General features: G+C 46.4%; 4 protein-coding genes across 4 annotated transcripts; 2 read left to right on the forward strand and 2 right to left on the reverse strand. All coding sequences in view use genetic code 12, as the record gives it.

Moving 5' to 3' along the window:
- Window positions 1-240: 240 nt before the first annotated feature.
- TRK1 (low affinity potassium transporter) lies at window positions 241-3,165 on the forward strand (the record flags this gene model as incomplete). The annotated part of the gene is made up of 1 exon (XM_066157674.1): window positions 241-3,165. The coding sequence occupies one exon, from the start codon at window positions 241-243 to the stop codon at window positions 3,163-3,165; it is 2,925 nt and encodes a 974-aa protein (XP_066013771.1).
- Window positions 3,166-3,216: 51 nt separating this feature from the next.
- On the forward strand, window positions 3,217-4,068 carry IMP4 (snoRNA-binding rRNA-processing protein imp4; the record flags this gene model as incomplete). The annotated part of the gene is made up of 1 exon (XM_006690379.1): window positions 3,217-4,068. The coding sequence occupies one exon, from the start codon at window positions 3,217-3,219 to the stop codon at window positions 4,066-4,068; it is 852 nt and encodes a 283-aa protein (XP_006690442.1).
- A 93-nt stretch (window positions 4,069-4,161) lies between these two features.
- Window positions 4,162-5,253, reverse strand: VHS2 (putative beta-1,6-N-acetylglucosaminyltransferase; the record flags this gene model as incomplete). The annotated part of the gene is made up of 1 exon (XM_006689849.1): window positions 4,162-5,253. The coding sequence occupies one exon, from the start codon at window positions 5,251-5,253 to the stop codon at window positions 4,162-4,164; it is 1,092 nt and encodes a 363-aa protein (XP_006689912.1).
- A 2,689-nt stretch (window positions 5,254-7,942) lies between these two features.
- PSN45_001519 (agglutinin-like sequence (Als) protein) lies at window positions 7,943-12,603 on the reverse strand (the record flags this gene model as incomplete). The annotated part of the gene is made up of 2 exons (XM_066157675.1): window positions 7,943-7,957; window positions 8,080-12,603. 2 exons carry the CDS (start codon window positions 12,601-12,603, stop codon window positions 7,943-7,945), a joined length of 4,539 nt encoding a protein of 1,512 aa, XP_066013772.1.
- Between the last annotated feature and the right edge of the window lie 106 nt (window positions 12,604-12,709).

Consider the following 12,709-nt stretch of genomic DNA (forward strand, 5'->3'; position numbering starts at 1 on the left):
TTCGACTCATGCGAACAACGAAGAACCACAAACTCCAAAGACAAACTTTGAAAATGATGTATCCCTTCCTTCTATAGTATAACGTCACTACTATAACGCCTACCACCACTGCCACTAAGACAACACCAACTCTCCCCCAACCCCGTCTTCTGTGCGTCCCGAATTACTCAAAAATGTGTCAAAACGCTGCGAAAAAAATTTATCTCCATTTCACAGCAGGCCAAGCGGCTGCACCTCCAAATGAAGCTCAGATACCCTTTTGTTGCCGACAGGCCTCTCGCATGGCAGATCCGAGAATTCATCGACAACATTTTATCGGTGACACTTCCATACCTCCGAATGTTCATCCCTAACTTCAAAGCTGCCCATTATTCTTACATTGTGTTCTGGTCAATTATCGGCTCCATCATGATATTCCCAGTGAAAAATATCAAATACATCGATGCCTTGTTCTTCGCATCAGGAGCTTCAGCACAAGCCGGCCTCAACACTGTCGATGTAAACCTTCTTCTGTTGTGGCAACAGATGTGCTTATACATTATCGCTACTTTCACCACTCCCATTTTCATCCACGGGTTTGTTTTATTTTTCAGGTTATGGTCGTTCGAACGGTACTTCGACAACATCAAAGTGACGTCCAAATTGAATAACAAGATGCGGCGGACATTTACCATGGGTTCAAGAACCAGAACCAATGATTCTACTGGTATCAACACAAGAGCCAATACCGGCTACAATCTTCAGCTAGGAAACAATAACAATATTCCGATGATGACTTTTGAGGACCCACCCAAAGACGACGACCAGACGGTGATGGATACGACGCCGCCGTCGTCATCAACCCAGGACGCCAGTACGAACTTGGACCCACAGGTGGACCATATGAGTGAACCGAGCGATGAGGATGAGCAGTCTTCCCGGCCCCCGCGGTCACCGCGCGAACACCAGCCCCGCCTGGTGCCGTCACCTGGTGCGAGCTCCCGCGAGCCGTCCCCTGACCGCCGCATCCAGTTTTCCCAGGACACCAGAACTGGGCCCCTGCACCCCCAACATCACATCACCCATATCCAAACCCCCCAGCCCACCCATGACCATACGCCGTTGGGCGATGCAGGCATCCGGTTTGCAGTACCGCCCATAAAAAAGAGGAACCACGAAATCGCTCCATCCGAGATGTACAGATCGATCAATTTGCTCCAAAAAAATAACCAGCAGCATGAAGATGACGATGAGGTGTTGATCATCAAGTCGCCCAACCAGATCGAAAATGAGGACTCGTCTCGACCGATTTTCACCAAAAAGGGCCCACTGCTTCTGTTTGAACCACCCCATCGGTTGATGAGCACCCAAAAACTCAAGACCAGAGTCCGCAAACGGTTCAAGAAAATCAGAAGCATGTCGGTGAACTCGCTTGAAGATGAAAACGACTCCATTGACAGTAACGACGAAGGCGAAGACGAAGACGGCATTGACGAATTAGACGAGTCTGAGGGCGGAGATGGCGAGGTGGAGTCGGAGGTATTTTCCAACGACGATGAGAGCGTTGACCAGGTGCGGCGGGCCACGTCCAACCTCGCCTTGCCCAGCACTGATCAGAGCGGTAAAAAATATGCCAAAAGATCCAACACATTTGATGTCAGAACCTCAGCCGATGAGACCCCGGCTGCGAAAACTCATAGACGAAACGTTTCACGGTCTCGGTTCAACTTGACCCCAGGGGTGTCACGGTCCAGCCTCGACGAAGAGAACTCACTCTTCACGAGCATATCTCGAACTTTGACCACTTCGCTCACGCGGCTGAAGACTACAAACTATTTGAGTTGGGAACCAACCATTGGAAGAAACTCCAATTTTGTGCACTTGACAGACGAACAGAAAGAGGAGTTGGGAGGTGTGGAGTACAGAGCCATGATTCTCTTGATCAAAATCGTGTGGCTGTATTATATTGGGTTTCATGTTCTTGCGTTGGTGGTTCATCTTGCGTGGATTCTGAAGCAACCAGCTTACAAGGAGATGATTCGCAGCTACGGTGTAACTCCAGTGTGGTGGAGTTTTTTCACGGCTCAGACCACCTTCAACGACTTGGGATTCACCTTGACACCCAACTCGATGATCGGGTTCAACAAGTCCATCTATATTCTTTTGTGGGATAGTTTTTTAATTATAGCAGGAAACACCGGATTCCCGGTGTTTTTGCGATTCATTATTTGGGTGCTCTACAAGTTTGCCAGACCCATGTCGCTTTACGAGGAGAGTTTGGCGTTCTTATTGGACCATCCTCGGCGGTGCTTCACGCTTTTATTTCCTAGTGGGCCTACGTGGTGGTTATTTGGTATTCTCATTGCCTTGAATGGAATCGATTGGATTTTCTTTATCATTTTGGACTTGAAAAACCTGTATTTATTGGACATCCCCACCGGGTTCCGAGTGGTGTGTGGGCTTTTCAATGCTGTCAACACCAGAACTGCTGGGTTATCGGCAGTGGATTTGGGTAAACTTCACACGGCAGTGCAGGTGAGTTATGTGATCATGATGTATATTTCCGTGTTGCCATTGGCCATTTCCATCAGAAGAACCAACGTGTACGAAGAACAGTCGTTGGGGATTTACATTAAGGATGAGAACCATGTGGAGGAGGATCATGAAAAGTCCCCCACCAACTTTATTGGAAACCACTTGAGAAACCAATTATCTTTTGATTTGTGGTTTATCTTCTTGGGACTCTTCATCATTTGCATTGCTGAGAACTCCAAGCTCGACAACCAGGATATCCATTTCACTGCTTTCACAGTATTGTTTGAATGTGTTAGTGCTTATGGTACAGTTGGGTTGTCATTGGGGTACCCGACCGCCAACACTTCGTTGGCGGGCCAGTTTACGGTGGTGTCCAAGTTGATTTTGATTGCCATGATGATCAGAGGAAGACATAGAGGGTTGCCCTATAGTTTGGATCGAGCGATTATGACACCCAATGCCAATATGATCAAGAGAGACCAGGTACAAGCCGAGCATGCCATAAGAAGACAGGCAACATTAGAGCGTACACAGACACAGGCCACCAATTCTGCCTCGGGCAATGACTTGTTCAAAGCGTTAAGTAGGAGAGGTAACGAGATTCTTCGTAGAAGACGCTCCACTGCTGGAGGCTCATTTAGTTATAATTAATAGTCGCACCGCGAAAAATATTTCATCTCATCATCTCATCTCATACCCACCATGATCCGCAAACAGACCAGAGAAAGAAGGGAGTACCTCTACAGAAAGGCGGCCGAGCTCCAGGACGCCAAGCTAACCGAGAAGAGACAACAGTTGAAGGCTGCGTTGGCGTCGGGAAAGCCTCTTTCAAAAGAATTAGGTGAAGACCAGGACCTCCAGAAAGACTTCGTCTATGACCAGAGTGAGCAGGTCAACGTCGACGACGAGTATGCCAGTACCAGTGGGATCGCTGATCCCCGGATTATTGTGACGACGTCCAGAAACCCGTCCGTGAAGCTTCTGCAGTTCAGCAAGGAAATTAAGTTGATGTTCCCCAATTCCATCAAATTGAACAGAGGTAATTACATTATACCTGAACTCATTGAATCGTGTCAGAAATCCGGAATGAATGATATGATCGTTTTGCATGAACACAGAGGGGTGCCAACCTCCATCACCATCAACCATTTCCCCCATGGTCCTAGCTGCATTTTCACTCTTCATAACGTCAAGCTAAGACATGATTTACCAGAAATGGGGAATGTTTCTGAAAGCTACCCCCACTTAATATTCGAAGGGTTTAGCTCCAAGTTGGGAGAACGGGTGGTCCAAGTGTTGAAGCATTTGTTTCCTCCTGGAGAGAAAAAGAGTAGTTCTCGGGTGATAACGTTTGTGAATAAAAATGACTACATCTCTGTCAGACACCACATCTTTGTCAAGACCAAGGACTCGGTCGAGTTGAGTGAGATCGGGCCCCGTTTTGAAATGAAGTTGTTTGAGATGCGGTTGGGTAACATGGATAATAAGGAAAGTGAAGTAGAATGGCAGTTGAAACGATTCATTCGAACCGCCAACCGGAAAAACTACCTCTAGCTAAGATCTTGTCACGAAACTGAACTCAAATACATAGTATATACACTGATATAAATATCTAATTCTTTTTTAACATTAGTTGAAATCATTAACTTAGGAGCTGCCACTGAGCTCGGTTTTGTTTTGCCGTAAGCATTCTCCAATCGACTCAGACACAAGACTTTCGGTGTCGTGGAAAGACTTGCGTTTGGAGTGGATGTCGTCCTCGCTGTCGGAGGACTCGGGACTGATGAGAAATCTGCTCAAGTTGGTGTCGAATTTTTTAAACCCATTGGGCCCGACAGCAGCCTTACCCGAAGCCGCCGAGTTCTTTCTGGAAGGCACCATGCTCTGTGAGAGGTTTTGTTTGAAGGAAGGTCTTTTGGCAAACTCGTCGTTGTTGATCAAGTCCGCGTAGGAGTAAAACAGAATCGAGGACTTGGAGCTCGACAACCGTGGTGGCGACGTGGGGGAGATGGGTTGGTTGAGGCTCTGGCTCTGGGAAAGGTTGGCCAGTTCTAACTCGGGGATGGCGATGGGTGGTTGCTGGGGGATGTTGGGCAGAGAGTTCAACTGGCTCATCGAGTACACTGAGTTTTTGCGGGAAGGGGCCGGGCGGCCCAACGCCATGTTGAGGCCGATGACGCTGGAGTTGCGGCGTGACGAGTAGATAATATCAACATTGTCCAAGTTGGTGGTAGAGTCGCTCAAAATGGAGGTGGTGGCATCCAACGCCGGAGGAATATAATCCTCATTTTTGAAGTTGGACAACGAGATGGACAGACCGTGGTGGGGTTTGGACCGCAAACGGGTCAACGGCGGTCTTCTGGAGGAAGGAGACTCGAATCCGCAAGAGCAGTTATCTTGGACCGACCGCTCGAAAATATTCAAATCGGTGCCGGGGGACGTGGGTGACGACGAGGCCACGGGCGCCAGGGGGGAGGGACCGTTGACGGCACCCGTGTTTACCGAGAGCTTTCCGTCGGCAGTGAGGGCCCGCTGCGGACCCTTACGAGCTGACGCCGAAGAGATACTGGTACCGGGTGAAATTCTGGTGTATTGGTGGTCTGGGGCGTCGGCGTCGGCGTCGGCGTCGGTACTGGGGCTGTTGGCAGACAACGGCTTGGTGGTGGTGGCGGTGGTAGAGCTATTGGAACTGGAACCAAACGAGAATATGGATAATCTTCTTCTAGGGGGTTGGGACATGATGGAAAAAATAATTACAACGTAAAATAGCTATGGTACAAAAATATCGGATAGATTCGGCAGCACGATTGGAAGATAGGATGAGGTTAAGGGTGTGAACAAAGACCGGGTGAATTAGGGGGATGGCCTAGACAGTGGATGAAAAACCAAAGTTGGCGATGAATATAATATAGGTAAAGGTCCCGAATGACAGATAGATAAAATAATGAGGCCAAAAAAATGATTGGAATTGATTGGAAATGTAAATCTTAAATACACAAGCCCTGGTAAGAGGGGATTCCAAAACGGAAGGTGGTGCGACATTGGCCGTACTCCCGAGGCCATCCATCAACCGCACCGTCGACGTGGACGGGACGGAGAGGCGTACGGGTGCGCGGGCTGCCTCGGCGGGGCCAAGGCGCAGGTCCTGCAGGGGAAAACCTGTAAAATATCCTCTGGGGGGTGTACGACATTGTGTGACCAGCTGAGAGTCAGTGGCGGTATGCAGGTGCGATCGCCAATATGCCCCCACCGACTGTGTGATAAGATTTCACCTTCTTGTTGGGTTGAGGGACAAGAAGCACAGTAGGCCATAGCATTACCCCAATATCACCCACCAACAATGTCACTTAAACAGCTAAACCTTACCGAATAAGCTTTGATTATTTTTCACCACACACACGATTGTGATCTACCAGTTTTGATCCATACTACTAATAGTTACTACGATAAATTGAATTACCATGCCAAGCAGAGACAGTTTAGCATGGATGCTGGTAGGGGTGTGTATGTATGCTACACAAATTTGAAATATCGACTTCCGTATCGCATGTAGCTCGAGATAACCAGCTGATAGCCTTATCTGGATATTGGTCGGTGCCAGTTGGGAATGCTTCAAGCCAAAAATGATGGCTATGCACGACTCGGCCCCCACCACTCACCACTCACCACCTCCGCTCCACTCCCACTTAAGGCCACTCCCCTCGCATTTGAGCTATTTTACAAGGTTAGGCATCGAACATGAATCACTGACCTTGCATCTTATCGATGCAGGGGGAAGGTGGAGCATCCAAGATGTCGATAGTGAGGATAAAAAATATGTTATTTTCTGGAATAATCGCGTACCTGTATTAAATGAATGTCGTGGTTCCCAAGTACTCTCATTCTACCATGATGAAAACCATTTACGGCCACCCCATTAATTGTGTGCTCAATCTGCAGCTATACCCGACATTTTAGCTTTTAGCGGTGAAAGTTATGTGTAAACTTAGATAGTGAATTTTATGTTTCAATATTTGACAATGGCTTAATATCGGAAGAATCGACCTGTTAACTAGAATTCGGGTGGTGCTAATGACAAATTACTATCAGCTATTGATTCAGATTAAGCTTATTGATTGAAATGGTAATGTAATGCGACATCCAGATAAGAAGGGACGGGGATTGGTTGAAAGAACAAAATGTCTCGAAATATTTTATTGTGGGGGGTCGTGTACTCGGCTGCATTGAGAAAGCCAGCTTTGTACCCCCATGAGGGGGTACAGATCTGCCTGACTTGTAAATAATGTCGCGCGGCTTGCACACCGGAACCAGGAAGTTGGTCTTGTTAGATATTTCCGGTCGGTAATCAGAAACACTTCAGAGCTGTAGATCACTATCGCAGCTACCATTTGTAACCGAAATAATTACGCCTGTGCACTGTATTTTTTAATTGTTGCTCTTGTGGAGTCACGCAATTTTACTAGGCTCTCTTGTGAACATGATAGGGGGTACAAACACTGTTAGACTTTGAAAAGTCGCAATGGTTTACCAGCGAATACTGTAACTATAATTTTGGAAATATTATATGTATTGAACATACATGCGAAGTAACACAAAAGGTATAAAATTAGGTCAGAAGTTAATATTATGAGACCGTTCAGAAGGATATGAATGCAGGATGAAAAATGAACTCTTGTATAAAACCCATTAGCCTGGAAAAGCCTAAACAAATAGTTTGATTGCAAAAAGGGAAAGGAAAACGTAAACCAGTACTGAAAGTTTTGAAGCCGCACCTTCATAAGTGGTGATAAGTGGAATGTTTGTGCCTGAAGTTGACGAGGCAGCACTCGAACTTGAGCCTGAACTCTTTCCATTTTCACCACCATTAGTAGTGACTGTTATCAAACTCAGTCCAGTGACGGACGAGGAAGTAGAAGGTTGAGACGATGTAACTGTTGCAGTTGTAGAAGGAGCAGTGGTGGCAGGTTGTCCAGTTTGTCCAACACTAGTAGAAGAAGCAGTTTGTCCAACACTAGTAGAAGAAGCAGTTTGTCCAACACTAGTAGAAGAGGCAGTTTGTACAACGCCAGTGCCAGAACCAGTTTGTACAACGCCAGAGCTAGAACCAGTTTCCACATAAGATTTAATCGCTGGTACACTAGCACTTGAAGTAGAAACCCCTCCACTTGGAACCAAAGTTGGATATGAAGAACTTCCAGTTCTTGACTTCACATCATCATTATCACTGGTTGTGGCTATTTCAATCAGCGATGACACTGCCGTTGAAACCTGAATCAGGTAAGATGTGATAAAGGAGGTGTTCTGGTATGGAGGAACCAATGAAGAATATCTCAGCAGCGAATATCCGGACAGGGTACTGGGGACTTCTACTACAACCGTTTCAGTACCACCGGAAGAAGCTGGAAATTCGGTGGTGGTAGTAGTGTAGTCACCAGTCCATGTGCTAGTGATAGTAGTGACAGGAGTTGGAACTTCCACCACTACAGTTTCAGTACCTCCAGAAGTTGCAGTTTCGGTGATAGTAGTTGTGTAATCACCGGTCCATGTACTGGTAATGGTAGTGACAGGAGTTGGAACTTCTACCACTACAGTTTCGGTACCTCCAGAAGAAGCTGGAAATTCGGTAGTAGTGCTAGTGTAATCACCGGTCCATGTACTCGTAATAGTAGTGACAGGCGTTGGAACTTCAATAATTACAGTTTCAGTACCACCGGAAGAAGCAGGAAATTCGGTAACGGTCGTAGTGTAATCACCGGTCCATGTACTCGTAATAGTAGTGACAGGCGTTGGAACTTCAATAATTACAGTTTCAGTACCACCGGAAGAAGCAGGAAATTCGGTAACGGTCGTAGTGTAATCACCGGTCCATGTACTCGTAATAGTAGTGACAGGAGTTGGAACTTCCACCACTACAGTTTCAGCACCACCAGAAGACGCTGGTAATTCGGTAACGGTCGTAGTGTAATCACCGGTCCATGTACTCGTAATAGTAGTGACAGGAGTTGGAACTTCCACCACTACGGTTTCGGTACCACCGGAAGAAGCTGGAAATTCGGTAGTAGTAGTTGTGTAATCACCAGTCCATGTACTAGTAATAGTAGTGACAGGAGTTGGAACCTCCACCACTACAGTTTCGGTACCTCCAGAAGTTGCAGTTTCGGTGATAGTGGTAGTGTAGTCACCGGTCCATGTACTAGTAATAGTAGTGACAGGCGTTGGAACTTCAACAATTACAGTGTCGGTACCACCTGAAGATGCGGCAAATTCTGTGGTTATTGATGTGAAGGATTCAGTCCAGGTACTAGTTACAGTAATGACTGGGGTGACGGGCGTTGGAACTTCCACAATTACAGTTTCAGTACCACCGGAAGAATCTGGAAATTCGGTAGTAGTAGTTGTGTAATCACCAGTCCATGTACTAGTAATAGTAGTGACAGGAGTTGGAACTTCCACCACTACAGTTTCGGTACCTCCAGAAGTTGCAGTTTCGGTGATAGTAGTTGTGTAATCACCAGTCCATGTACTGGTAATGGTAGTGACAGGCGTTGGAACTTCCACCACTACAGTTTCGGTACCACCGGAAGAATCTGGAAATTCGGTAGTAGTAGTTGTGTAATCACCGGTCCATGTACTCGTAATAGTAGTGACAGGAGTTGGAACTTCCACCACTACAGTTTCGGTACCTCCAGAAGTAGCAGTCTCGGTGATAGTGGTAGTGTAGTCACCGGTCCATGTACTCGTAATAGTAGTGACAGGCGTTGGAACTTCCACCACTACAGTTTCGGTACCACCGGAAGAATCTGGAAATTCGGTAGAAGTAGTTGTGTAGTCACCGGTCCGTGTACTCGTAATAGTAGTGACAGGCGTTGGAACTTCAATAATTACAGTTTCAGTACCACCGGAAGAAGCAGGAAATTCGGTAACGGTCATAGTGTAATCACCGGTCCATGTACTCGTAATAGTAGTGACAGGAGTTGGAACTTCCACCACTACAGTTTCAGTACCACCGGAAGAAGCAGGAAATTCGGTAACGGTCGTAGTGTAATCACCGGTCCATGTACTCGTAATAGTAGTGACAGGAGTTGGAACTTCCACCACTACGGTTTCGGTACCACCGGAAGAAGCTGGAAATTCGGTAGTAGTAGTTGTGTAATCACCGGTCCATGTACTGGTAATAGTAGTGACAGGAGTTGGAACTTCAATAATTACAGTTTCAGTACCACCGGAAGAAGCAGGAAATTCGGTAACGGTCGTAGTGTAATCACCGGTCCATGTACTCGTAATAGTAGTGACAGGAGTTGGAACTTCCACCACTACAGTTTCGGTACCTCCAGAAGTTGCAGTTTCGGTGATAGTGGTTGTGTAGTCACCGGTCCATGTACTCGTAATAGTAGTGACAGGAGTTGGAACTTCCACCACTACAGTTTCAGTACCACCGGAAGAATCTGGAAATTCGGTAGTAGTAGTTGTGTAATCACCAGTCCATGTACTAGTAATAGTAGTGACAGGCGTTGGAACTTCCACCACTACAGTTTCAGTACCACCGGAAGAATCTGGAAATTCGGTAGTAGTAGTTGTGTAATCACCAGTCCATGTACTAGTAATAGTAGTGACAGGAGTTGGAACTTCCACCACTACAGTTTCGGTACCTCCAGAAGTTGCAGTTTCGGTGATAGTGGTTGTGTAGTCACCGGTCCATGTACTCGTAATAGTAGTGACAGGAGTTGGAACTTCCACCACTACAGTTTCGGTACCTCCAGAAGTTGCAGTTTCGGTGATAGTAGTTGTGTAATCACCGGTCCATGTACTCGTAATAGTAGTGACAGGCGTTGGAACTTCCACCACTACAGTTTCGGTACCTCCAGAAGAAGCTGGAAATTCGGTAGTAGTGGTAGTGTAATCACCGGTCCATGTACTCGTAATAGTAGTGACAGGCGTTGGAACTTCAATAATTACAGTTTCAGTACCACCGGAAGAAGCAGGAAATTCGGTAACGGTCGTAGTGTAATCACCGGTCCATGTACTCGTAATAGTAGTGACAGGAGTTGGAACTTCCACCACTACAGTTTCGGTACCACCGGAAGAAGCTGGAAATTCGGTAGTAGTAGTTGTGTAGTCACCGGTCCATGTACTTGTAATAGTAGTGACAGGAGTTGGAACTTCCACCACTACAGTTTCAGTACCACCGGAAGAATCTGGAAATTCGGTAGTAGTAGTTGTGTAATCACCGGTCCATGTACTGGTAATGGTAGTGACAGGCGTTGGAACTTCCACCACTACAGTTTCAGTACCTCCAGAAGTTGCAGTTTCGGTGATAGTGGTAGTGTAGTCACCGGTCCATGTACTGGTAATGGTAGTGACAGGCGTTGGAACTTCCACCACTACAGTTTCGGTACCACCGGAAGAATCTGGAAATTCGGTAGTAGTAGTTGTGTAATCACCGGTCCATGTACTGGTAATAGTAGTGACAGGAGTTGGAACTTCAATAATTACAGTTTCAGTACCACCGGAAGAAGCAGGAAATTCGGTAACGGTCGTAGTGTAATCACCGGTCCATGTACTCGTAATAGTAGTGACAGGAGTTGGAACTTCCACCACTACAGTTTCGGTACCTCCAGAAGTTGCAGTTTCGGTGATAGTGGTAGTGTAGTCACCGGTCCATGTACTCGTAATAGTAGTGACAGGCGTTGGAACTTCCACCACTACAGTTTCGGTACCACCGGAAGAATCTGGAAATTCGGTAGTAGTAGTTGTGTAGTCACCGGTCCATGTACTCGTAATAGTAGTGACAGGCGTTGGAACTTCCACCACTACAGTTTCGGTACCTCCAGAAGTTGCAGTTTCGGTGATAGTGGTAGTGTAGTCACCGGTCCATGTACTCGTAATAGTAGTGACAGGCGTGGGTACTTCGATGATCACTGTAGCAGTTCCGCCAGGAGTTGTGGTGTGAGTGACTGTGGTCGTCAGGAGGCCAGTCCAGGTTTGAGTAGTAGTGACTGTTGGAATAGGTACATCGACCTCAATGGTTTCAGTATTTCCTGCTGCAGTATTATATGGTAAAGTGGTAACCCTGGTAGTGGAACCTGTCCAGGTTTTGGTGGTCACAATAACTTCGTTACCATTGGAATCAGAACCAGATAAACTATATGCACTGTATGTGATGGCCTTTCCCCCGTTAATTTTGGTTCCCCCTGAACAAGTCATAGTATCTGTGAAAGTCACTTTTAATGTGCTCTTGGTATTGATAGTAGACAACCCATCCATGAACACCCTGTAACCCGCAGGTACATTAGTAAAACTTACCACATATCCACTAGTACTACATGTTCCAGTAAAGGTGAAGTCTTCGTATGATTTCACAGCAAGAAAGTCATTCCAATCATTGGTTATACCAACATGGTAAGAGGAACAGTCGAAATCATTGGTAGACACTTGGATACCAATCAGACCTGAAGTAATTCCGTTCGCACAGTATCCACCCAAAATATAAATTTGGTTTTTGTTGATGCTTGGGTTGGTTCTCACTTCGGTAAAAATGGTATTTGAAGCAGTATCCTGTTGAGAAACCGCCGTGAAAGTTTGGGTTAAAGCGGTATCGCCATCATAAAAGGTGGCTGTATTGGTCCCCGCTGAAAAACAAGTGGAATCAGTCAAGTCAACCGAAGCACCACCTAAACCGGAGTTGAAGGTGAATGGGAATGAAGCAGTTCCATAAACATTGGTGGACGAAGTTACAGAACTAGACGCCACACATGAAATGGTTGAGTATGGAACAACCAATTCACCGGGGCCATAGGTACAAGTTGCATAGGTTGTTGAACCTACCTTCAAGTCAAAGGTGGAAGAAGAGTCTGTGAACTTAAACACACACTCCAAGGTCAAAGTGAAGGTATCTCCAGCGGTAACAGAGGCACCAGAGATGGCCCACCCAACCGTGGCCACCCAACTTGGACTCTCTGGTACTTGGGAGTAAGAACTAGAAGCTGACTGCCAAACAAGACTGTCGAAGGATGTAAAGATCCCAGTAACCAGTTTTGCAGCAATAAGCGTACAGAGAAAAAGAACGCTTGTGAGGACTTGGATCTGCATCTATTGTTTGGTAGTTTTAGACTCTAAGTCAGGGACCTAAGATTATATATAACCATTTACCCTGCTGGAATATGGCTTTCTGGAAACTTAGTTTCGGGTTAGGAGC

This window comes from Yamadazyma tenuis, chromosome 2, assembly GCF_029203305.1.
Source record: "Yamadazyma tenuis chromosome 2, complete sequence".
NCBI classification, from domain to species: Eukaryota; Fungi; Ascomycota; class Pichiomycetes; order Serinales; family Debaryomycetaceae; genus Yamadazyma; species Yamadazyma tenuis.